Consider the following 27,347-nt stretch of genomic DNA (forward strand, 5'->3'; position numbering starts at 1 on the left):
TATTATTGCCCATTATCTGGATATTGGAGAGGGCTTATGCCTTATTGGTATCACAAGCATATAGTCAATGGAGTCGGTCTCATTGTATTTCGTGATGTTGTTGATGAAATAAGATGTAATTGTATGATTGTGGAGTGTGATTGTTGAAGTTGTGATGTGTATTGATGTTGATGCATGAAGTATGAATATTATAATTATGTATGCCATACTTTATCTGCTTATTATTATATTTTCGTTTATATTTTCATGATATCTCACCCATTCTGTTTGAATGTTACCTCTACTTGGGTAACGCGCATGTGACAAGGATTAGAGTTGCTTGAGGTATGGAGTGACGCCTAGTATTGTTAGATTGAGTCGGGTCTTTCTCTGATACATAACACCGGAGATGAATGTTTATTTTGATATTATGTTATGAATTATGTTTGAAAGATTGTGAGAGCATTTTAAACTCTCTTTTTCTTGTTGCGATGTTGGTTTTTGAATTGCTGGAGATGATGATTATTATATATTGATTTAGTTTCCGTTGCATTAATATAGTGAAGTTGAACACCATGAGGATTGGGACGTTGGTTTATCTGAATAAGTGTGTTATGCATCTTCTGTTTAAATGTTTTCGAGCAAATTGTATAATGTTGATGATGTGACATCCTATTTGACGTTTATTGAAATTTAAATTCACTCTAATTTTTCTTTAATTACCGATGGGCAAATAGGATGTTATAATTGGTATCAAAATAGGTCGATCCGTCCAGCCAAGTTGTTGAGTCAGTGTAGTGTGAAAGTTAAATATTATCGGCGTGTTGTTCCTTAGTACGCGACATGTGTGTGGAACACTGTCGGTGCTTTCTCGTTTTCTAATCACTTGCTTGAAGAAGTGGGATTAAAGGGAGTGAGGGAGAAGCTTGTACTCCTCTGATATGGTTCACTTGGGAACAGTTGAACTCTCTCATCTGATCCTCCCGCTCGCACGTTAGACTTTCACATGTTGGTCCACCCCACAACACCTTCACTAAGGCAATCTGCTACCTTGCAATTGCTTCACTTCCCGTCCTTCTATTTGCACTAGTGACGATTCGATAGTCAGGTCATCTCTTACCTGAATATTATTCATCTAAATCATATGCGAAGGATCCATACATTCTCAACTAGGATACATGGAACACATCACGAGGGTTCGCAAGCGACGACGGCAAAGAAACTTGATAAGCCACCTCACCTATCCTCTCTGAAGTCTAGTACAAACCAATAAAACATGGCGTAAGCTTTCTTGATTTCAAAGCTCTACCAACACAAGTTACCAAAGTAACTCTCAAAAACGCATGATCGTCTACTTGAAACTTAAGCACTTTCCTTCTCTAATCATGATAACTCTTCTAGGGACTCTAAGAAGCTTTCATCCTCCCTTGAATCATCTTTATCTTTTAAGTCATCTCTTGCACAATCTCAGGTCCGAGCACAACACTCTCTCCTGATTCATACCAACGTAACAGACTCCTACACCTCCTGCCATACAACAGTTCATACGGCACAATACCGATACTTGCATGAAAACTACTGTTGTAAGTGAAATCAATCAGTGGAAAATGGCTATCCCAAGATCCTCCTTGGTCTAACACATAAGCCCTCAACAAATCCTCCAATGACTGAATAGTCCTCTCGGTCTGACCATCTATCTGCAGATTTTAACACCCCAAATCTACCCTGAAAATACACAGGAAAATTAGAGTGCAAAATCTCAAAACATACATCACATTTGAGGCGTCACAATTACATCGTAAAACAAATCATACGTATGCTCACACACACGCACACGCACACACACAAACACACACACACACACACACATATATATATATATATATATATATACATACATACATACATACATAGCAAGTAATACAGGGGAAACTCACATCTATTCAACGTCAGTGCTCAAATAGTCATAATATCGCAGCGGAACAACATCAACAACATAATCTAAGTCATATATGCCAAACATAGGCAACTAAAAATACAACATATCTCTATAGGACATAACAACATAATCCAATGAGAGATAACACTATCCAAATATAATATAAAGAACGACAAGACAACAAGACATAGTGAAAACAAGCTAGACGTCCCCCGAGTGCTACGTATTCGAGCCTAGACACACCGACACGAGCTAAAAGCTAAACGGCTACTCCATGTCGTTACCTGCACTTTACCAACAAAGGGTAACATTCAAACAGAAGGGGTGAAATATCATTCATTATAAAGAAACGTATGATAATATTCAAAGCATAGTAAAGATCATACATATGTCACCACATCTCATAATATAACATGTTACCAATAATTCACATCATTCAAACATCCTGCACAACGGTAACCATGTCAATAAACAAGTATGACACATATCCATTCACAATTATGAGTTCTATACATCACAATAGCATCTCATCATCACATCGCAACAATATCTCATCATCACATCACAACAAACACATATTCAAAGCAACATCAAAATGCAATTCAAATGTGACTCGACTTATGCAAATGCATGTGGTACCATTCGGAGTAAAAATCCCATCGTCTCAAAAGTTGCCATTGGGCACATCGTTGCTATTTTCCATTAAGGCCGTCGTGTTTGCCATGTTGCATCATCATCATACGACAAAAATTCATCTCCCGATAACATTCACATCATATAACAATCCAATTCAAGAAAAGGATTCAAAATAGATTCCAAAGATATACAAAGCATATACAATCGAAAGACATCAATTAGAGCTTCATGGAGGTTCAAACGGCACATAGAAAGGAGTTACGGTCCAAAAGATACATCATTTCAAAGTTTGAACAAGTTTTGCACAACAAGGTCCGCTTAGCGACCTTCAAGCGCGCTTATGGAAATAAATTTCAATAACCCCGCTTCAAGCGGCGTGTGGCAGAAACTTTTCACAAAACAGGCTCCGCTTAGCAGACAGGCTCCGCTTAGCGAGCCTCTTTATTTTTCCAGATGAAACAACATCCGCTTAGCGAACCCACGTCTTCTTAGCAGGAGCGCGATTTTGCAGAAAACGATAGCAGTAACAGACCTGCAATTAAACATGTATAAACACGAAATCTACCATCATCTATCATCAAACATCAATCAAAGCACATTTATAATCACAAATTCATGCATTTTGTTCATCAACCCTAACATTTCTACACAAAGATAATCCATGGTTCAATCATACAATCCAACCCACCCTAAACATCATCATACATCCCTTTAGCATGAAAGAACCCCACCCTTACCTTAGGTTTTGGATTGAATCCATCTCTATCTTTAACCTTGAGATTCTCCTCTTCTCTCTTCTCTTCTTTCACAACTTTGCCAAATGAGTTCTAATTCCCAATTCCCTTCAATTCTCTTGTTTTGCTAAAACCCTCACTAATTCTCAATTCCAAGTGGGCTCTAACTAACACCCTTCACTTACTAATGCCAACTTAGGCCCATTAACTCACCTAACTCACTAACTTATTGTCATAACCCAAAATTTGCCCATCACATTTTTATACACAAGCTCATCCAAGTATCAACAACTCAAGATCTAAGGGGATGCACACTCTCCTAAACAAACAACCCACAACTAGGGATTTTGCTTCTCTTCAAGAAAAATCGAGTTCTGAAAATTCAGGTGGACCTCATAACCTCTCATATGCCTCAAATGATCCTCATGCCAAGTTTCAAGCTCTGATTCACAAGAGTGCCCAGACAAAAGCTCAAATAGTCAACAGTCTACTAGTTTGACCTAAAAGTCAACTGTGGTCAAAGTACAGTCAAAACTCCTGATTTTTTGGTCAACAACTTTATTTTGAAGTATCATTCACCATTTGATCAAGAATTGATCATGGTTCATCAAGGAAAGATCAGAAATCAACAATTCCAAAAGTTTCTAAATTAGGGTTTTCATAGGAGAAAGTCAACTGAACTTTGACCAGCCATAACTCCCACATGGAACATCTGAAATTTTCCATCCGAAGCTCATTTTGAAGGAAATTGAATTCTCTACAACTATGTCTCTCACATGCCAAGTCTCAAAATGCTTCATTTGAGAGATATGGATCAAAACATTATAGGTCCTTTTTGAAGGTCAACCAAAAGCAGTTTTTTGTCAAAGCCCATATCGTCAAGATAAATTCTTCAAATGGAAAAAAGCTTCCAAAGTGGCTTGTAGAGGACATCTTGAGGTTTCCAAAAAGTCCTAGAACTCCTCTATATCTTAAAAATTGAGAGAGATATGCCTCGTCAAAGTTGGTTAATTTTGAAGGAAAAAATGTGAAGTATAGAGCCTTAAAATGAATCTTTTTGCAAAAGGAACCCATCTTTCTTGGCCCAATCTTCATCCTCATAATATCCAATATTCAAAAACCAAATGCCACGAATTTATGAATATTATTTGATTTTTATATTAATTTTTATGCATTTAAAAGTGATATAAATCAAATATTCAAAGAAATATGGAAGAGGTTTAATGTGGATTTGATTTCCAATCAAATTCAATCAAGTAAATACCATATTTTTTAACCAATTTCGTGCATATTTGATATGGAATGAATGAATCAAATTTTGGACAAAAAAAATAGAAAGATTATGAGACATATTGCAATCAATCTTGCATAACTTGAAAATCAAGATTCATGAAGATTTGGTTTAATTTCTGTTACCCTAATGCACCTACTATAAGTACTAAAGGGACTCAGATGCAAAAAAAGAGGATTGGTGCCGGAACCTTACTAAACAGCTTGCAAAAAACCGTGAATCAGAAAAGGATAGGAGTTGAAGTTTGAGTCCGATTCAGATCATACAAAGCATCTCAATTGATCCCTTGTTGTTTTCCTGAACGTAAACCAGCTTTCACCATCGATCAGAACGCACTAAATTGTATCCTCAAAATCACATTTTGTCTCAATTTTTGTTTAAATTCGAATTCATTCATAACTGCATCATAAATCATGTTTGGATATATCATCGTGTTTATAATCGTGTGGGGAAACTTTCTGGATGGTTTAATTTGATTTTGGCTGCAGTTTAAAGGATTGGCCATGGCTAGGGTTCCGAATTCATGATTTGGGGCCACGCGATGAGAGACCGAATTAACCAAAATTAATCACGTTTTCGTGCTCAGAGGATTACATTTAATTGATCTGGGTTTTATTTTGAGATTTATTTGATCTATATTGTGAATTTGAAGTTTGCAGGGTTCAGCTATGGTGGAAACCGTAGCAAATCGAAGGGCAATTCGTAGCAAAGAAAACTGGGTTCAAAGGTTGAAGATGAAGAAACTGGGCGCGGGACTGCTTCAGTTTGAATTTTCTCGCTTTTGTTTTTTATTATATTGATATTGAAGCTTTTTAAATTCATGTGATGACTGCAGCGCGTATGGCAAGGGGCGTGTGACTCCAAGTGGGAAAACGTTAGTTCGATCCTTACTCACGACGTTATTTTTTATTAACTTGTTGTTTTGCTCGCAGATCCTGCGTAGCAAGCCAGCACCGGTCCATGGTGAACCTTTGCCCTCAACCCTCAGATCTCCGTGAAGCATGATCAGACGCCCACAGATCTGCAGGCATACGGTGGACATTCAAACGCCAGCCACACTGAATCCAAGCTGAGTTTTTCTTAATTTTCTTTGTTTTTAATTTTGTTTATTTATATTTTATTTGTTTTCAAAATATTTTCAAACTTTCTTTTTTATTTCATAAAAAACTTTTTTTCTAATTTCTTTTCCTTTTTTCTTTCTCACAAAAATATTAAAAATAAAAAATATTTATTTTAGTTATCATTAATAATTTTATTCGATTTAAATGATTAAATGCTTAAATAAGTTAATTGTTTGATTATTTGATAAATTATCAAGGTTTTTTTAATTAAAATACATATTAGGGCTAGTTAATTTAATCGAAATTTTAATTTTATCAATTTAATTAATTAGGTTGAAAACCAATAATTAATTATTTTGGCTTTTTATTCTATTAACCATGGATAACTTGTGCCCTAATCAGGGTTTACGAGGATCCTTCCTACACTAAAAAAATATCTCTTTGTGCGTTTTTCAGGGTTAGCAACAGGGTTTCTCCCGACTGTGCGCCACGCCTATTACGAAGCTAAGTCCCGATTTAACCCTTATTTAAATATTTGTTATTTTATTTAAAATTAGGGTTTGCCTTCAAATATAATGAACTCCGCCTACACTTACCTCCCTTTCTGTCTGCCTTTGCCAATTTTTCAGGGTTAACCTCGAGGCTACTCCCGGCTACGAACCATATCAGATCAAATCAAAAGCTAAGTCTTATTTTATGTTTAAGTATTTATTTTTGCCCTCTTTTATCAAATTAGGTTTAGCCCTAATTGTCATTTGAATTGATAATACACTCACCCCTTCGTGTTTATTTTTCCTTTTCCAATTTTTCAGGGTTAGCCAACCGTCAAAGCTCAATAGTCGGTAACCCTAAAACCCTGATTTACTTTTTATAATTATTACTTGTTTAGACCTATTGCACTATTGATCCGCTGGCTTCTTTCTCCCTTTCCCCCGCTGGTTTCTTTTTCCCTGTCCCCATATTAATTGATGTGGTTAGTAATCTTAGGGAGTGCAAGCCTGTTAATCCAATTAGAATCACTTAATTACAAGATAATATAACTGAATTCGATCACGTGATTGTTGCACCCACGCACCTTTTTTGGTAACCTCTCTTGTTGCCTGTTGCCTGTTGCCTTGTTGCCTTGTGTTTTTGGCAGGATAGCCATGTCCCTCGAATACGAGGATACCTCAGTCATGTTGCCTCGACTAATGCAAAGATTATTAGTCTCTAATGATGTTGCCTTCGATACACTAAATATGATCTCGTCCCTCGGAAGTTGCCTACGAAGGGCTGAGGTATCCTCTGGTTGCCTAAACGAAAGGCTATTCTGATCCTTCCCTTAAACTACCTGCCTCTCTATGGCATGGGACAGTCTTATGGCGAACGATAATGCGACGACCCTTCAACCTCCAAATCAAAGGACTTCCTTGCCCTCATTTGGCAGGGATAGCCCTGAAAGGCTAAAAAGAACATTTTTCATCTAACCAGGTAATTGCTCCTAATTGCCTTGCTCTAAAAATCTTTTTCTACTCTATTTTCTAAACATTCTCAAGGCTACGCTCATTTACGAGCTAAAGTCCTTGTTTTTCTTCTTCTTCTACTTTTCTTTCAAAAGAGCAAAGCAATTAAGAGCCCATGGATAACCATGGATGCAAAGGGTGCCTTACACCTTCCCTTTGCAAAATTACCCCCCGAACTCAGTTTTTTATTTAAAAGGTTTTTCTTGTTCTTTTAGCCTTTCTGATATTTGGATAAAATAAAAGTCGGTGGCGACTCTTGCTTAACCGCGACATTTCTATAAAGTCAGTTCACCGTATTACAGAACTGGCGAATCTGTTGGGATTTTTCGAATAAAAGAGGGGTTACCTTAAAAGTTTAGAATTCACTTAATTGTTTTCTATTGTTTGCTTTGCTTGCTTTATTTTTCAGGGTTGTTTTGGGAATTAACTGAAGGACGAATCCCATACCCGGATTCAAGTACACTTAAGATAGGAGTGGCATAGTCATGGCGACCTCTTTCACATATGTGGGAGATGAGTCAATATGAAGTTCACGCTTGAGTTAGGACTCCATAGATATATGCACACCTTTCTCAAATGAGGGAGGTCTATGTATGTAACTTTGGGTGCGCCGGAGCTCAAGGACCTTTAGTTACCCTTTAACCCATCTTGGCCTTTAGGAACGTAGTGGGGGGACTACTCTTGACAAATGTTGAGAACTAGTCACTACCCGATGCTACAATTCAGATAGGTTCTCTCTCAAAGTATCATTGCATGGTGCAAATGCATCATGTCTGAGGGTGCTTTAGAAGGACTGACAATTCTGAATAATTGGTAGAACCCGTTGCTGATATCATCCTTATCCTTAGAAGTACCTTTGGGGAAGGGTATCTCGCCTGGTCAAAACTCCATGCAAGCCTTTAAACCTAAGGACATTTGCGTGACTTGCTTGTGTGTGCTACTAACTTTTCATTTCCTACAGGAACTATTTGTAGGACTTATTCGTCCTTATTACCTTATGCTTTACCTATTGCATTACATCCGCATAACATCATGACATCATGACATCACGACATAGCATATTAACTAACCCTTTCAAGGATCTTAGGGATTTAGGGCGCACAACTTCAGGTACTCTTATCAAGGACGGAATTCCTAATCAAGGGGCAAGAGGATTTATTTTCCTCTGGCCGTATGCCTTCCAGTTCAGGGACACGATACCTATCAAGGGGCAAGAGGATTTATTTTCCTCTAGCCATGTACCTTCAAATTCAGAAGTATCCCGAATCAGAGGCGATGACCAACTCGATATGGTGAGCTAGATTCTTAAAGAAGGACGTTCAAGAACGAGAGCCAAGATTCTTCAGACAAAGACGCGACCAAATCATTTTAATGTTGCTAACTAAATTCCTATAGATCCTTGAAAAACATTGCATTTGCATTCATAACATCGCATAACAGGTTTCTTATAACAGGTCTCTCATCCCGCCTCGCTGTTTATTTCAGTCATCATGAATCTCGAGCAATCAGTCAAAGACCTTCAAGCTCAAAATGCTGAATTCCAAGCCTTGATTCTGAATTTGTCCAAGGGGAAAGAAGAGATGAAAACCATGCTGACTAAAAAGAAGAAGAAAGGCAAGAAGACTCTAGGGAAAAAGGCTTAGACCGATCTTGCAACTCAGGGATGCCTAAGCCTCTGAAGACAATGACGAAGATGAGCAAGATGATGATGCTAGTATCAAGACTGAGGCAAAAAGTAACCATGATGCTGCCAATCCTTCTGAAGAAGAAGAAGATTATTACCACGAGAACGAACATCCTGATGACTAATACAAGTCGTTGGAGGAACGTATGAAAGCCATGGAAATTCAGAAGGTACCTGGACTGGATTTTGAAGATCTAGGACTCATCTCTAGAGTTGTTATCCCTCCCAAGTTCAAGACTCCTACCTTTGCCAAGTACGATGGAGTTTCCTGTCCTAAACTACACTTGAGGTCTTATGTAAGGAAGATTCAGCCTCATACTGCTGATAAGAAGCTCTGGATCCACTTCTTTCAAGAAAGCTTATCTGGAACACAACTCGAATGGTACTATCGACTGGAGGGCACCAACATCCATACATGGGAAGATTTGGCAACTGCTTTCTATGTGCAATATCAATACAATGCTGACCTCGCGCCAACCCGCATGCAACTACAAAGCATGTCTATGGGCTCTAATGAACGTTTCAAAGAATATGCTCAGAAATGGAGAGACCTGGCTGGCAGAGTTCAACCTCCCTTAGCTGACAGAGAGTTGGTAGATATGTTCATGAGTACACTGACTGGTCCTTTCTATAGTCATTTGCTGGGAAGTTCATCATCTGGATTCACTGAACTCATACTGATCGGGGAACGTGTCGAGAGTGGCATTCGAAGTGGTAAGATTCAAGTGGTTACATCCTCAAGTGCTACAAAGGAGCATTTCAATGGAAAACTAGAGTCCAATGCTGTGTATGGATAGAAAAGGAGAAACCATGACCAATCTATTGGGGCAGTTCTGATCTCCACACCGACGCCTCAACAAGGTCGTCAAAACAAACAAGGCACGCCCAGGCGTCAGTTCACGAAGATCAATATGTCGTTAGCTCAAGCCTTACAACATCTGCTAAAGGAAAATTTGGTTACCCTGAGGGATCCTCCTAAGAATTCTAACACCTCCGCTCCTAGCTACAAACCCAATGCGAGGTGCGCATACCATTCTAATAGTCCTGGACATGACACATAGAATTGTTGGCCGTTGAAGAACAAGATCCAAGATATGATCGACGCAGGCGAAATTGAGTTCGACCCTCCTACAACCTCTAACGTGATCACTGCTCCTATGCCTGATCACAACAAGACTGTTGATGTTATGGATGGCTAAAAGGATGTCTTTTGAATCATTAGATTTACTTTTATTTGCAAATTTTCTTTTCTGTTTGTTTAAACTTTCGGCTTATGATACACATTATCTGTTTTAATAATCATCATCAGTGCATTGCATATGTTTGTCTTGATTAAATTATTTCGTTATCACTCATTTTAAATTGCGTCTTTACTTTGCATATGTTTTGTGATACTCGACTCCTGCTAAAGCTGTATGCCCTTTTAAGGGAGGATGACGAAAACGATACCGCAACCTCATACATTACGCTTTTGAATAGACTATGCTGACGATGTACAGACATTGTTTCAATTCCTAAACAGTGGAGATATAAGGATGTTAATCCCTTGTCAACCCCTTTGAGCCTAAGGTGTAGGAGTTCTCTTTCACATGCAAATTGGAACCCTTTAATCATAACCTGGGGCAGGGTAGCTACTCAGTTAACTCGATTATCTTAGCTGTTGTCTACACGAATAATGATGGGTTCTCGCAACCATTAAGTCAGGCAACCAATACCCATCAAAAAGAAAAAGAAAAAGATGTTAAGTCAAAACCTATGAAGGAGACTTATCGAAAAGTCGAAATATCCCACTGACTGTAATCACAAAATAAGCAGTTCAGGCAAAAGTTAGGGATAACAAAAATCAAAGACAAAAAAGAGGTCACTACAAATCCTCGGCCAAAGCAAAAATAATTACAAAGAAGGATGACTGACTCTCCAAGTAAACTTCTGGTGCTTCAATCACCATCAAATGTCAAAGTTATGACTTCAAGCTCTGCTAGAACTTAAAAGCAAAGTTAACTGAGCATAGGATCGAAGAATGTCATGAAGATTGGGATGGGTACAAATAAATTTTGAGCCTTTATCTTTTGTTTCTTAAACCGTGAACAAAGCCACGTTACAACCCTTGAAAGTCCTAACTGAAGCATGGTTAGTTCGAAAAGCATATTGTCGCCAAAAAGGTATCCCGACTCCTTAAGGTTTACTACAAATGCTGAATTGATATTTCGTTTTTACAAAACATCACGCTTTTAAAAAAATCACGTTTTTACAAATATCACGCTTTTACATATCCTGTTTTAATGTTTTTCAAAACTCAAGACAAACGTATGCATTGCATCTCATGAATTCATTATTAAACATATTCTGCTACATAATTTCAAATATTAGCAACAGAAAGAATTTGCACAGGGTATGACTAATGACTCAAAGTTATCCCGACCGACAAAGATTACTCCAAGAAGCAATGTCTCCTACGTATACAAGGGGCATGGCACGTTTTGCCCAATCAATCTGGGGCAATCAAGTCAAGATTCCAAGAATCTCTCAAATGCCAAAAAGTCAAAGGCATACACTCAAGTAGATCTGAAGCTACTTCTCGATCAGTCAGGGGCATCAACCTAAGCTTATGATTACTAGGGGCATGTCGCCCATAGTACACATCTCATAAAGTCCTCGCAAGGCGAATCATTCCAAAGTCTCTACAAGCAGGGGCAAATCTATGAAAGTCCACTTTGACATCGTGATCAATACTCAGTGGTGTGTCCTACTCAATATAAGTCCAGGAATAGCAAGAGCTATAAATCACTGGGGGCAACGTTCAAGACATCCATGTCGTCCTACAGTTCAAGTTTCACAGGATCATATCCCCACAGAGTATTTCTCATGAAGCCATCATCAACTGTTCTCCTCCAGACAAAAACGTATTCCCCCAACGGAGTTTTAATCTTCGACATTGCCGGTTCCCCGACACTTTTCCTATCTCCAAATAAGGTTATTCATCTCTCTTATCCCCAGTCAGGGTACATTAAAATCAATCATTCAAATGGCTCTCATCCCCAAGCAGAAGACAATGATCCCCAGCTGAGCATCCTCGGGTATGAAGCGGGGGTTCTACCAAAACGGAAGACTAGTGTTCTGTATTCTCCACAACAGTCAGGGATTTATTTTCCCCTCCAGACATTGCTACAATCTACTATCATCATTAACAACGTTTTGCATTCATACATCATACGCCTCATGGCACATTCATAACATACATATGCCTCATGACATATGCATAACACTCTCATCCATGTCATTACAATACATGCATCACGATATTGCATAAAACTAACGTTGCTTTTTCAGTCTATTCCTACAAATCAAATGAATATTATCTTCTAGATATAGTGCCGAGATAATCAAGTCAACAATTTAATTCTGAAACTCATTCAAGATAGAGATTTAGTTCTGACACTTAATTTTGGATATCTTCCAAAGATAGTTCAGAGATAATCAAGACAAAGATTTAATTCTGATACTTAGTTCCGGGTATTCTCCAGAGATAGTTCAGAGAAAATCAAGACAAAGATTTAATTCTGATACTTAGTTTCGGGTATTCTCTAGAGATAGTTCAGAGATAATCAAGACGAAGATTTAATTCTGATACTTAGTTCCGGGTATTCTCCAGAGATAGTTCAGAGATAATCAAGACGAAGATTTAATTCTGATACTTAGTTCCGGGTATCCCCCAGAGATAGTTCAGAGATAATCAAGACGGAGATTTAATTCTGATACTTAGTTCCGGGTATTCCCCAGAGATAGTTTAGAGATAATCAAGACGAAGATTTAATTCTGATACTTAGTTCCGGGTATTCCCCAGAGATAGTTCAGAGATAATCAAGACGAAGATTTAATTCTGATACTTAGTTCTGGGTATTCCCCAGAGATAGTTCAGAGATAATCAAGACGAAGATTTAATTCTGATACTTAGTTCTGGGTATTCTCCAGAGATAGTTCAGAGATAATCATCCTTCCAAGATCTAATTCAGTTACTACGAACAGGCGCTGACACGATCAAAATTTAACAAATACTTCTCAATACAAAGGATTTAGTCTAACGCACGACTCATCCTTCAGCCTAACGCACGGCCTTCCAGACATCTACAGATGCAAATTGGATTTAGTCTAACGCACGACTCATCCTTCAGCCTAACGCACGGCTTTCCAGATATCTGCGGATGCAAATTGGATTTAGTCTAACGCATGACTCATCCTTCAACCTAACGCACGATTTTCCAGGCATCTACGGATGCAAATTGGATTCAGTCTAACGCACGACTCGTCCTTCAGCCTAACGCACGGCCTTCCAGACATCTGCTGATGCAAACTAGACCCAGTTGTAGCAACCTGCCCTAAAAATAAAGATTCTAGAGTCGCCACCTATTCTACCAAGGCGAATAGGAAACCTCGCGCAGTTAAGAGATCAGGGTAAGATACTATATTCAAGTCGAGGGAAGGTGTTAGGCACCCTCAACCCTTTCCTAAGGTTTGCATTATAAGGTTAAGGTTTGTGGCTAAGATAAAGAAATATGACAGACAGTTAAATAGGGTGAATGGCAAGATTTGAATCTGATTAGAATTTTGAGGAAGGGGACTCGCCTTGGTTATCCAAGTGCCTACATACCTCCTTATGGAGGATCAGAGTCTACGTAGTTCGGGGCAGGGTTGTACGCCTTAGAATTGATATGGAGCTGTTCGAAGTTGTTTTGTGCTTTGAAAGGCATTTTGAGTTGCCTGATTGAAAATGATGAAAATCCGTGGTTTGGTACTAGTAGTTTGTAAAGGTTTGGGAAGTGTTTTAGGATTTGGGCGTACAACCCTGATTTTAATTTGTTACCATTAGTTGCAATAATCAATAGGTTTGATTACCATGGCTAACGGATTGAAGGGAGGATTACTAACCACTATAATCGATAGATTCGATTATCACGAATAGCAAATGTGATGTATTTTAAATAATTTAAAATTATCGTTATTCCTCATAATCAATAGGTTTGATTACAAATAACAACGAATTTGATAAAGAAGAAATGCTAATCATCGTAACCAATAGATTTGGTTAAAACCATTTAGCAAAATAAGTTTATTTTTATCTTAATTGATTAATTAATTAAATAATCGATTATTACCCATCGCGACCAATAGATTTGATCGAAACGAATAATAAATAAAATTCTAACCTAAATTTAGCTAAATTAGATTAACTATTAAATTAAAACTAACTAATTATTTACTAGCTAATTTAAATTAATCACTAAAAACTAATATTATTAACTTAAAATAATTTCATTATATCTTGTATTATTTTTTTATATTTTTTTTGTTACAAAACAGCAAACATACACAGTACTAAAATGACAATAGTACGAAATAAATAGAGCACAAGGGTGGTGCACTATAGCTGTGTATAGCTGTGTATCAGGAGAAAAAAAACAAATTTTGAAAATATAACATGGATGGAAAATTGACTTTTTCTAAATACTCCACTAACCAACAAAGCTTGACATATAGCAGGGACTTTATTAAAATAAAAAAGAATAAAATTTTATGTTGCTATATGAAAACCAAATGATACAGTGATAAACATCACTCAGGGTCTGTTTGGATTGATGGAAAGGGATGGAATAGGATGGAATGGAGTGGAATGGAGTTATGCTCCCTTGTTTGGATTTATAAAATTTGAATGGAATGGAATGGAATCTGATGGAACTCATTCCATCCAATACCACTACTTTTGCCTATTTTTCATTCCCCCCAAATTGGGGTGTATTGAATGGAATGGAATCAAATTTAAAAGTTAATTACAATTTTGTCCTCTAAAAATTCACTTTTATTATCTATTCCTATTACTCATCTCAATTCACGTTATAATTTTGTTCTCATTTACTGAAAACTCTTCTCCTTCCCCAACCTTCTTCTTGCTTCAACCCTAACAAGGTACATCATTTTTCTTATCATTTTTTTTCCTGTAATTATATGTGTGTTCTATTATATGAAATACATTGATTTATTTTCATGTTCATATCTCTTTCAGTTTTGAAAAATTAGGTATAGTGTTTGAATGTTAAAATTTAGAAAATGGAAGAAATTAGGATTTACTTGCTTCTTTTTAAGAATAGAGTTCTATGTGATAAATTCCATTATTATTAAGAACAAAGTTGGTATTTTTCTACTGTATCGTTGCTTTTTCAATTTGCCATATAATTGCTTTTTTCAATTTGCCGTACAGAGAGAAATAAGGATTAGTAGAAATATAATTTTTTTGATTTGCTATAAAGATTCTCAATTAATTTTGGTTTAAAATTGTGTATTTGATTTGTTATAGAAATTTTTAATTGATTTTTTTTAATTTGATATGATTTGTTTCATTTGTTATAAAAAATTTAATTTGATTTATTTATATATGGATTTATAATTATAGTAAATTTTACTATTTAATTTGTTATAGATGAGTAACGAAGACATAAGAATCAAGTATATGAAATTGGTTCAAATGATGATTCTTCAAGTATCTATCATTATTGTTCTAATATGTTCGCTAAAAAACAAGCGTAGAAGATCCCAAATACCTTATAGACTTATAGAGCAAAGAGAGAAAGTTAGAAATGAGTTGATGAAACATATTATAGGAAGTGAGCGATGTTATGATATCATTCGTATGGGTCCCAAAGCTTTCTTAAACTTGTGCACCTTATTACAAGATCAAGGTGGACTTACACATACACGAAGAGCGACTATCGAGGAACAAGTAGCAAAATTTCTTCATATAGTAGGACATAATGTCAGAAACCGTGTGATGTCTTTCTTTTTTAGACGCTCCGGTGAAACTGTTAGTCGTCATTTTCATAGAGTTCTTGATGCTTTGATAGAGGTAGAGGGAAAATTTTTAAAACAACCTGATGGAACACAAGTGCCTTCGCGGATACTTAACAACCACAGATTCTACCCGTATTTTAAGGTAAACAAAATTTGTGTCTACTACAAATATTAATTAGTTTTATTATACACTTTTAATATATAAATTGAATGTCAGGACTGTATTGGAGCAATTGACTGCACACATGTGCGTGTTAAAGTTCCAATTGAACTCGCACCTAGATACCGTGGTAGAAAAGATTATCCCACACAAAATGTGTTCGCTGCATGTTCATTTGACTTGAAATTTACCTATGTTTTGGTTGGATGGGAAGGAACCGCATCTGACTCAAGAATAGTTAAGAGTGCGTTGACACGTGCACACCCTCTTAAAGTGCCACAAGGTAATAAAAATAATAAAAAATATTTGTATAAGTATTTAGATTATCTAAACTAATAGACTCATTATTTTTTTAGGAAAGTATTATCTGGGTGATGCAGGATTTCCTTTAAAAGCATGTCTCATCACACCGTATAGGGGAGAACGATATCACTTACAAGAATACTCTAGAAATCCACCTCGAAACCCCCGTGAGTTATTCAACAATCGACATTCGTCATTACGGATGTCAATTGAATGTGCATTTGGAGTGTTGAAGAAAAGATTTCCAATTTTACAAACTGCAACGGAGCCTACATTTGATATTAAAACTCAAAATAAAATCATCATTGCTTGTTGCATTTTACACAACTATTTGATGGGTGAAGACCACAATCAAACTCTAATAGATGAGGTGCAAGAAGAGCTTGCAAACGAAAGAGATTTTCAAGAGGGTCATCAATATCATAGAGAAGAAAATGATGATATGATTAGCGGAGAGCCAATTAGAGATAATGTTGCGGGTTCTATGTGGCTAGATTATTAAGATTATTCTTAACGAATTGTTACTCTTATGAATGATGTTTTTAAGAATTTTATTTGGATTGAACTTTTTATTTCTAATTTGTGGATTCATTTTTGTAGTTGTAATTTGGAGAATGGATTTTAGTGTTATGAATATTTACATTTGAATTTATGCATAAGTTGTTATATTCTTCATTGTGTTTTTTAATAATAGACATGGAAGCAAGCTTAAAGAGGCCTAGGAAACTCAAAAGTCAAGAAACATGCAATTGGACAATTGCTATGGATGAAGTTTTGCTTGATGCATATTTGCATCAACAAACATTGGGAAATAAAAATGGTAATAGTATGACAACAAGCGCTATGGATAGCATTCTTAAGGAATTGAAGATTCACTTTCCGGACAAACCAATTTCCAAAGAAAAGATAAAATATCACATGAAACACATCAAAACAAAGTTCAATTCTTGTTATGACCTTTTTCAAAACGGTCTTAGTGGGTTTGGATGGGATTCAACGACAAATATGTGGATTGCTGAAGATGAAGTTTGGGATAAGCTAATTGAGGTATTATTTATTATAATTATTTCATACCCTTTTTAAGTAGGTTATTTTTATTTGAGTTCACTCATTAAAAACTTTTTAATTGATGCATTGTTTCGTTTATTTTGGTGCAGGCAAAACCTGAAGCTGCTGAATGGAAAAATAAGCCAATATTATTTTATGATAAATTGGCCAAACTTTTTGGAAAAGATCGAGCAACTGGAGAGCATGAAGATACGGCTGCTGAAATGAGAGCAAAAAAGGCTGCAAATGTTGAAAAAAGTCATGGCACAACCATTGAAGAAATAGACCACCTAGTTGAAACAAATGAAGTTATTTTAGAGGGATTTGATGATGATGAACATCATTCCAACAATTCTCCTAAAAGACCTTCGATTACTAATTCTCAAGATGTGTCATCGTCTCAGACTAAGAAGCGAGTAAAGAAGGTTATTGAAGATGATACAAGCATGATTGAAATTTCCAAAACTTTCAAAAAAATGGTTGATGTGTTTGAAATGAATTCAATGGAGTTGGTCAAGCAAAGTAAGAATGCGAATGGTGGAGATATTTGGGCTGAATTGGTCGAGATTGGAGTTGAATCAAGTTCTTTGCCTCTTGTATACATGTACCTTGTTAAGAATGCTGATGCATTGAAGGCTTTTAATGGAATTCCAATCGATAAGCGCAAGGAAATGTTACATCTCATTGTTCCGGACTATCCTTTTTGCTAATGGTAACTTAATTATTATCACTTTCATGTATTTTTTTATCTTTAACAAATGAAATATTTGCGTAATTCATTTTATGTTTTTTTTTCAGGTTTGAGGAATACTTCAAGAAGAGAGTCATTATCTATCATGGACTAATATTTGTCTATTTTATTTTTAGAAGACTTGCTATTATTATCTACCATAGACCTATATTTATCTTTTAATTTTAGCAAAATTTGAACTTTTTGAATTATTATGATTATTAAGTATGGTGTTTATCAAAACTTATCTACTTGGTCTTTGAAATTTCAATTTCAGTTTATAATAATCATGTTCTATTTATGAATATTTAAATTTATTATAGTTTATTTTATTTTCTGCTAAGATGATATTTTTCTATGATTATATATTATTTTACTTGGATCTATCTATATTGTCTCAAAGGGTAAAATTGGAATAAAAATATTTAAATACTTTCCGCTCCGTCCTATTTCCAAACAGTGGAATGAGATATTAGTTCCGCTCCGTTGTAAAATATCCAAACAGTGGAATGGAGTTTATGTTCCGTTCCATTCTATTCCGTTCCGCTCCATTCCGCTCCGCTCCGTTAGTTGTAAGCTATCCAAACCGACCCTCATTCTCTCTCATTTTGAGAGACATCTTCCTCTCTAAAATCAATAGATTTTATTTTCAAACTCACAACACAGAAACAAGTTCATGAAACAATTATGGGAGAATAAAAAAAGAGGTACCAGCAATGGCGTGAATCTCGGATCGTGGCCGGAAATGCGTACGGACTCGCGGTAGCAATAGCGGTCTTGGTTCGGTGGCGGCAAAGCTTCGTGCGGATTGATGTTCGCGGCGGTGCTCGTTAGAGGTCTTGCGGTACTGTTTCGGGGCTGCGGCAGATCCGGGTGTTTGGTTGCTGTACGAGATTTGGATAACCGATGACGGCGGCTGAAGGCTAGGATGTGTGGTTGTTTCCGGCGGTGGTTTACGTGTTTGGCGATGATGATGTCCGATCCAGATTCCTTCTTCTTCAATTTTTCGGTTTTGACCGTATCCCCTCCTCCCTTCCTTCTCTTGAAGGACTTTCTGGTTTGATTTTATGCTGAGATTTTAGGTTAGCCACATTAACGCTGATTGAATTTTATTTTAGAATGATTTGATTAAAACTTGAAGCTCAAATCTGTATTGATTAGGACAGTAATTTGCAATTTAGAATTGGTATCATTACATGTCTTTTTTGGATGATTCAGATGAAATTGTGTTCAATACTAATTATAGGAGATTTGGAAATTTGATATGGGATTATGATTTTCTTGCTGATCCGATTGGTTTTGATGTTCTCTTTTTGAGAGGTTGACAATAGCAATAATGTCCGTAAAATGAATTTAACAAATATGACATGTAAGTAACAAACTACAGTAAAAGAGGTTCTTTTTATATTTTTATACTAATAAAACCAAAAAGGAAAAATAAAAAGTTAAAGCAATAATAACTTTTAAAGTTGGCTACGTTTATAAAAAAATTAAAATCTAATGTTTTAGTAATAATATAATTCTAATAATAATAACATGAACTTTAAAAATAAAAGCAGACTATTATAATTCTAATAATATGATTTTAACCTTCAAGATAGAATGACATTAGAAAGATAGAATGACATTAGAAAACATACGAAGGTTAAAAAAAATACTTTTTATTTATTTATTTAAAATAAACTATTTTCAAATAAATTAATGTTAAAATGTTAGTATAAAAATTTAAAATAAACCAAAGAAATTTATAAGACCCAATTTTGAAAATTATTTGATTTCTTTGAAAATAAAGTGGTCAAGTTTGGGGTATGACAGCTGCCCCTGTTCAATCTTCTTAAACCTGAAGAGTTAGATGGGCACGCCTGCCTATCGTGATCTAAAGGTAGAAGATGATTGAACACTGAGAATACCCTAAAATTTGCATTTGTCGGGAAGGATTTTCTTTTTTTTAGATGGGCTTAAAGATGCCATCCAGTTGTTTGACAAGATGCTTGTCTAGAGCACATGCTCTTCATACCAGGATCATAATGATTGTATATGAGGAGATATAAAGTAATGTCTTACATAAGACTACCTGAAGAGGTTCCCGAATAGGGTATATCAAAGGTTGATGCAAAGAAGCTTAGGCTTTGAACAACGGTTAGGAAGAGTGTCTTGGAGAAGACTAACTAAGGAGTTCTTTAAAAGAACTAGGTATGTCTTAGAAAAGATTGGGTGAATACTTTAAGAATGCTACCTAGAAAGGCATGATGTGTCTTAAACAAGACTGACCTAAATAGGCTGAGATGTGTCTTAAACAAGATTCACCTGGAGAGGTTTTTTTTTTTAGAAAGGATATGGAATGTCTTAGAAAATATTACCTAAAAAGGCTATGTTGCATAGTGGAGAAGACTATCTATAAAGGCTCCTAAAAGGGACATGATATGTCTTAAACAAGACTGCCTAGAAAAGTTCCTAGAAAGGACATGGAACGTCTTAAACAAGACTATCTAGAGAGGTTCCTATAAAGGATATGAGACGTCTTAAACAGGACTACCTGGACAGGTTAGGATACGTCTTACACAAGACTAACCTAGAAAGGTTCTTGGAACGATACAATACGCCTTGAATAAGACTATAAGGTTAACTTTGATATGTCTCAAACAAGACTAACCTATAAAGGCTCCTGGAGAGGATGAGGAGGGATTGGATATATGTTTGCAGAAGATTACCTAGAAAGGTATGATATGTCCTAAACAAGACTAACCTAGAAAAGTTTTTGGAAAGGATGTGATACGTCTTACACAAGACTCACCTGGAAAGGCCCTTAGACAGGATACGGGATACCTTAAACAAGACTTACCTAGAAAGGCTCCTAGACAGGACACGATACGTTTTAAACAAAACTACCTAGAAAGGTTCCTATAAAGGGCACGATATGTTTTAAACAAAACTACCTAGAAAGGTTCCTATAAAGGGCACGATACGTTTTAAACAAAACTACATAGAAAGGTTCCTATAGAGGATATGGAAAGTTTTAAACAAGACTACCTAGAAAGGATAGGATACGTCTTAAACAAGACTGCCTAGAAAGGTCAAGGAGGGTCTTAGAGAAGACTGCTTGAGAAGGTTGATAATCGTTTTGGACAAGACTACCTAGAAAGGTAAGAAATTCTTTGATTGCTTCTGGATTGTCTTTGAAGAAAGACTTGGAATGAGGTATTAGAATTGTATCTGTTAAGATTGAATCGTTGATACGATCGTATTTGCACTGTAATTGGATGATAACATCCTTTTGATTATGAAGTGACCTGAAAAGGCAGCGTTAGTTTTATGCAACGTCATGATGCATGTGTCATGTAATGAGATTCTCAAAATAAATGAGAATTATGTACGAATGACGATCCCACATTGCAGGTCGTAGATAATACAGGCGTGGGAAGACCAATTATGCAACAATGCTTCTAGTGTGATTTCCCCAATATCAGAAATTTTGAGAGACGTGCCCCTTGTCATACCCCAATTTTTGACCTAAGATACCACCTCATATCATTTGCATATGCATCATTTGCATCTCTAACAAATTGCATAGCTTGTGTTTGCTACTTGTGACTCAGCAGGATTTAATCAGGAAATCACTCATCAGTACAAGTAACAATCAATTAGGGTTTTGTTCTCCCTTCATCTCAAAAGAATTATCTTCATCAACAAATCAACATTTGGTCCTCAGAGATTCATTTCAACAAGCTCAGAGGCTTTGAATCAACCAGATTAGGGTTTTCACTAAAGATAGCATACTCCTGACTTTTGCTCAGGATTTGACCTAATGACTTGGGACATGATATCAAGACCTCAAGTGCATCATTTTGACCTAATCCATTGGCTCATAACATCTCCTACACCAAGATTGATCAGACAAATCCTCAGATCAGGGTTTTGAACTATCAGGGACTGAAATCAGGGATCACATTTGGGGAACCCTAAAAATCCCCAGGAAGTCAATCAAAGGTTTCAATCATCTTCAAATAATCCCTATGACAATATCCAATGAAGATTGTGTCTCAATTCAAGATCCACAGTCATCAATTTCATCAGGTCGACAATTAGGGTTTTTTGACCTAATTCACTGAATAACTGACTTTTTAATCAGGACATGGTGCCACAACTCAAACCATGGCTCAATATCCTCTAATGCTTCAATATGATCCATTCATACCATTCATTTGGTGAGGGTAGCCTGTTTCATTTGAAATCTCCAGAAACGCGATTCGTCTGAAAAAGTCAACTGTACAAGATCACCATTGACTTTTGGGAATTTTGGTCAACCATGACTTTTGAAGTTGCAAATCATCAATATATGAAGTATGAAGTCATTTGATCAAGAAAAAACAAGAAAATTAATCAAGAATCAAAAAGTCAAAAGTTTGACTTTCATACTTAGAAAATTTTTCTAAGTGTTTTTCATGGTTTTTTCCAAACTTTGGAGGGGAATAACTCAAAATTTCACCTACAAACTGAAAAAAACTTCCAACATGAAAGTTGTAGATTTTGATCCAATAAACAACTTTGACACAAATAAATTTTTTCCATAAGATCAACCATTTAAGAGATATGGAGCTTCAAAGTTGGCATCTTTGGAAAAATTCACTTGAAACTTCATTTTTCTCAAAGTTCATGGATCTTTTTCACCCACTTCCTTAAGGATCTTGAAGAAACTTTCAACTAGGGTTTTGAAGTGTGTAATATGAGCTTTCCAAAATGTCCAAGAGCATGAAAAAATATGGAGCATAGCTATGGTTTTGAATTTTGACATTAGAGGTCATTAAGCATGAAATTTCAAGCCATTTTCACTAAGTTTCTATACTATATGGCCAATGATCCAAGCAATGACACACCAAAGCAATGATTGAATGATATTTTCTGATTTGAGATCAGAATGGAAAGAGATAAGAAGCTTGGCCAAAATAACCATGGTTTAGTTACTTTAACCATTTGCATTTAATGTGAAAGATTCCATTTTATCTCTTAAGCCAAATCATCATTCTTGATCAACTTGCAAGAGCTTTGTATTCAGAAACTTTGGCCTATAAATAGAGGTCATTTCCACTCTTCAATTCACACCAAAACCTCACAATTATAGGTTTTCTCTCTTCTTTCTTGAATTACAAGTCATGTGTTTCAAAGTGAGGTAGAAAACTCAACCTCCAAACCTTGCAAGTTCTGAACAAAGTGATGCTTCCCACAACTTCTAAATGTCATATATGATGTGTCTGAATCACTCATACACCCCAAAACACCTGAAAACTCAAAATCATCATCTCACCTCCAAATATGCATAACATGAGACTTATCATGCCAATTTTTGTTCAGGCTCAATTCTGTCCAAACTACCACTTCTAACATCATCCATACATCACATATGAACTATCCAAGCACTCACATATGATCTGTAACCTCATAATCACCAAGCTTGATTCATACTTGAAGCAACTGCAGATCGGGTACTATGGCCATGCTCAGGTGAATTCAAACTGCTCTAAGCATCCAAACATGTTCCATAAGGTCCACTGAAGGTGTTCAGATCAAGAAATAACAACTGGAACTCCTCTACTGCAAAATTCGATCTCCAGCTTTGGCATTTTTGAGGTAAGTGCATATCAACTTCAAACTCATACATACATGCATCATAAATGAAAAACTGGTTTACCATCTTGTTTCTGCACTATCACTGATCAATAGCCCTCAATCAATTTCATAATTCATCAACTATACACAATTTCAGAGTGAATTATAGAATTAGGGTTCTTCGTGTTCATCAGAGAATCAATGGCCCTAGAGTGAAAATAAATGGAATTAAATGGTACCATCATGTTCCTCGTCCAAAATCGAGCAAGTTAGGCTATTCACTTGATCCAAACAATCCAGTTTTCAGATTTTTCAAATTCAGATAGGGTTTGTGTTCTTGGCGCCTTTTTTTTGAAATTGATTTTACAAACTTGATTCAAAATATATTCAACTCTTTGCAAATGATTATCAGACCACGCGCGTGGTCCAGTTGGTTAAACTTTTGAGTAGTAACCTTAAGGTCACGAGTTCAACACTCATGGGGGCCAAAACCATCTTTTTATCACTTGTTTTTTTTCAATTTTTTACACAACTTCAATTAATTCATTGACCAATCAAATTAATTCATTTTTTATTCATTTTTTGCACACTTCTTATTTAACATATGAATTTCATGAATATCAAAAAAAAATCATCAAAAAATATTTATTTAACACACTTTTAATTAGGTTTAAAATGATACATTTTTTTAGTGTTTTTAAATGCTTTGAATATTGTTTTTCATTTAATCTTTAAACTTAAATCACTTGTAAATATTTTTTGAGCAAGCCCTAATCATTTAGGTATTAATTAAGCATAAATCTTTTTGTTTATCTTGATTAATTTGATTTCTTTCAATTTCAAATCGTTTTAAAACGAGCGATCGCAATTCTTTTAAAAAAAAAACGATAAACCATCTCTTTTTGATTTCAAAAGAAACTATTGATTAAATCTTTTTATTTGATCAATTAATTTTCAAAACGATGTGGGGCCTCTCGAATATTAGAGAGTATAAGACCCACTCCTTTTTTCCTTTTTTCTACAGTTTTTCTTTGTACAGAAAACTCTTTCAAAACAATACTTTTCAAACTGTTTTCAAAACGACGAAACGACGCGTTTGTAAATAAACAATCAACCATGTTTTATAAAATAAAACACGGGCCTCCACGTAGGTATAAGTCCCAAGCCCCTTTTGTACATACCCATTCCTGTACATGAAATTAGGTATTTCATTGTACACATACATTTTTGTACATATCTCAATCTGTTTTTTTAACTTTGAATAACAAACCAAAAATGAAGGTTTCTTTAAATCTTCCCAAAAAAATACCATGGGCCTCCATGTAGGTATAAGTCCCAAGCCCCTTTGTAAATACCTGTTTACATAGCTTTGAATAAACTCAGTGGACCTCTCCTCGAGTATAAGTCCCGAGCCCCTGTGTATACAAATGGATCATGCTTACAGGTATATTTCCTTCATAAACTCCATTATATACACATACTTTGTCATATATATGTGCTTGTTCATACTTGTTCATGTTTGTTCATACTTGTTCATGTTTGTTCATATGTGTGATATGTGTGCTTATTCAACTTAGTACAACACTAGGTTCCCCATAGCCTCCTATTGGGCTTCGTGCAAAGAATCTCCCTAGTTTAGGTTAGGACATAGAGTATGGTTTCCCGGTGAAATCGCTCTAAGAGCTCAAACCAACTATACCATGCCTCCCCTTGGGCTTTGTACAAACGAGTGACCCTCCCATAGCCTCCTCTTGGGCTTACAATGCAAGGACCCTCGATAGTCCCTCCCATAGCCTCCTCTTGGGCTTACAATGCAAGGACCCTCGGATAGCCTCCTCTTGGGCTTCGTACAAGGACCCACGGGCTTCTTATAAGCATCCCCAATATCCAAATCAAAACACCCTAGGAGATTAGACATTTTTCATCTCTATGATAGGAGTATCTCTTCTATATCATCACAAACAATCAATCAATCAAACTTTTTTGCCACAAGGCTGGCTAATCAATCAAACTTCTTTTGCCACAAGGCTGGCTAATCAATCAAAACTGTTTTACCACCGTACTGGATGATTAATCAAAGTTTTTGTCACAAGGCTGACTTCATTGAAACTTTTGCCACAAGGCTGGCTGATTAATCAAAACTTTTTGTCACAAGGCTGACTTCATTGAAAGTTTTTGCCACAAGGCTGGTTAAACAACAAAAACATCTTTATCATTCTAAGCACCCTAAGTGGCATGGCCCCGGGCTTATAATGAAAAGATTTTCAAACAAAAAACAAACAGATGTATGTGATGATATAGATTAGATACATCGAACATTTAGATGACATTTGTCTCTTTTCCTTTGCTTCCACTAGCATAAGTGGGAACTACGATTGCTCTGACTTTCTCAACATCCCTTTGAGAATACGTAGGCACAAGGTCGATCCTTGGCGAGCAAAACAAAACAAAAAAAACCATTCAAACCTTAGCACCCGTAGACCCCGAGCTACAGATGCTCTGATTCCCTCTAAGGGATATGTATGCAGAGGATCGCGATGATCTTTGCGAGCATAATCAAACAAACACCTTAGGTCCCACCTATTTCACAAGAACCTCCACCACAACAAGAATGGAATAAACAAAACAAAGAAACCTATAGAGTACTATAGATACGTTGGGTGCTAATACCTTCCCTTCGTATAACCAACCCTCTTACCCGGAATCTCTCCCCCACTTTTTAGGTTATTGCAGCTTTTTTCCTTTTCCTACTTTGGAAACAATAAAAAGTTTGGTCCGTACAAAAGAAAAATCATTTCTTGAGCACTCGAGCCCAAAGAAGGCATCAGGTGTCTCATTTAGAAAAAACAACGATTTTTCCCCGCGACAGAAAAATGGCGACTTCACTGGGGACCATCTTTTTATTGTTTCCAAAGAAAGGGTTATTTCTATTTGTTTTGTTTTTATTTTATGTGTGGTTCCTTGGTCCTGTTACTTGTGTGATTCTGTTACAAGTGATACATTATGGACAAATCCTAACCCGGATTAAGTACACATAAGAATTAGGTGGAGGGTATAGTCATGTATGGCATACAAGGAGTTCAGTCCTTAAAAAGTCAGCATGAGAATCCTTCCGCTCAGTGGAGGTTCCTTGTTGGTAGTATATGTTTAGCAAGTTCAGTTGCGAAGACATTATTGCTTTCATTGAACTGTAGAAGCTGAGTTGGCTGTAGAACCCCAACCCATCCTGGCCTTATTAGGTTGTGGTGCAGAAACTATTCAGGTGTAGACTTGGATTAGTTGTCATGCGGAGAACCACACTCAGACGAGTTTTTCTTGAGAATATTGCTGGCTCACAAGTTCAGTTGTGCAAGCCGGTAATATCCGAAAGAAAAATGTGGACTCTGACGTATCAGTAGAACATGTTTTGCAGGTGATAAACCCTAGTACTATCCCATGTTTGGTTCTCTGACCTCATGCTCGTGACGCTGGACCGTTGAACTTGTGTGTACCATGTTTGTGTTACCATGTTTGTAGTACCATGTTTGCGTTACCATGTTTGAACTACCATGTTTGCTTTACCATGTTTGAATATGTGGCATCCATGCATCCATGCATTCATACATTCATTAAAAAACCCATCTTTTTCCATAAAAACATGATTTTTCCAAAAAAAATTTAGAAATTTTCCTTGCAAACATTATAGGATTAAGTTATGGAGTGGGTAAAAAGGCATACCAAGAAGTACGGTTTCAAAGCTCCTAATGTAGAAAGACTGAAAGAGTTAGCATCTTTTGTACAAGATCCTTCCGATTTTAGGAAAAGCCATGGAAAGCTTTTGCCTATCTTGAACACTCA

General features: G+C 36.2%; 2 protein-coding genes across 2 annotated transcripts; both read left to right on the forward strand.

Annotated features, from left to right (window-relative positions):
• Positions 1-15,298: 15,298 nt before the first annotated feature.
• Positions 15,299-16,631, forward strand: LOC131659395 (uncharacterized). Its single transcript, XM_058928592.1, has 3 exons — positions 15,299-15,808; positions 15,884-16,109; positions 16,183-16,631. Exons 1-3 carry the CDS (start codon positions 15,299-15,301, stop codon positions 16,629-16,631), a joined length of 1,185 nt encoding a protein of 394 aa, XP_058784575.1.
• On the forward strand, positions 16,205-17,886 carry LOC131659396 (uncharacterized). The gene is made up of 2 exons (XM_058928593.1): positions 16,205-17,176; positions 17,287-17,886. The coding sequence occupies exons 1-2, from the start codon at positions 16,781-16,783 to the stop codon at positions 17,884-17,886; spliced, it is 996 nt and encodes a 331-aa protein (XP_058784576.1). The 5' UTR covers positions 16,205-16,780.
• Positions 17,887-27,347: the final 9,461 nt, after the last annotated feature.

Source organism: Vicia villosa, linkage group LG3 (assembly GCF_029867415.1).
Source record: "Vicia villosa cultivar HV-30 ecotype Madison, WI linkage group LG3, Vvil1.0, whole genome shotgun sequence".
NCBI classification, from domain to species: Eukaryota; Viridiplantae; Streptophyta; class Magnoliopsida; order Fabales; family Fabaceae; genus Vicia; species Vicia villosa.

What these genes read in the sequence shown, in the direction of transcription:
- LOC131659395 (XM_058928592.1), top strand. Translation starts at nt 15,299, where the DNA reads ATGAGTAACGAAGACATAAGAATCAAGTATATGAAATTGGTTCAAATG. An exon ending in GATTCTACCCGTATTTTAAG is followed by an intron (nt 15,809 to 15,883) that starts GTAAACAAAATT and finishes ATTGAATGTCAG; the next exon opens with GACTGTATTGGAGCAATTGA. An exon ending in CCCTCTTAAAGTGCCACAAG is followed by an intron (nt 16,110 to 16,182) that starts GTAATAAAAATA and finishes TTATTTTTTTAG; the next exon opens with GAAAGTATTATCTGGGTGAT.
- LOC131659396 (XM_058928593.1), top strand. Translation starts at nt 16,781, where the DNA reads ATGCATAAGTTGTTATATTCTTCATTGTGTTTTTTAATAATAGACATG. An exon ending in TTTGGGATAAGCTAATTGAG is followed by an intron (nt 17,177 to 17,286) that starts GTATTATTTATT and finishes ATTTTGGTGCAG; the next exon opens with GCAAAACCTGAAGCTGCTGA.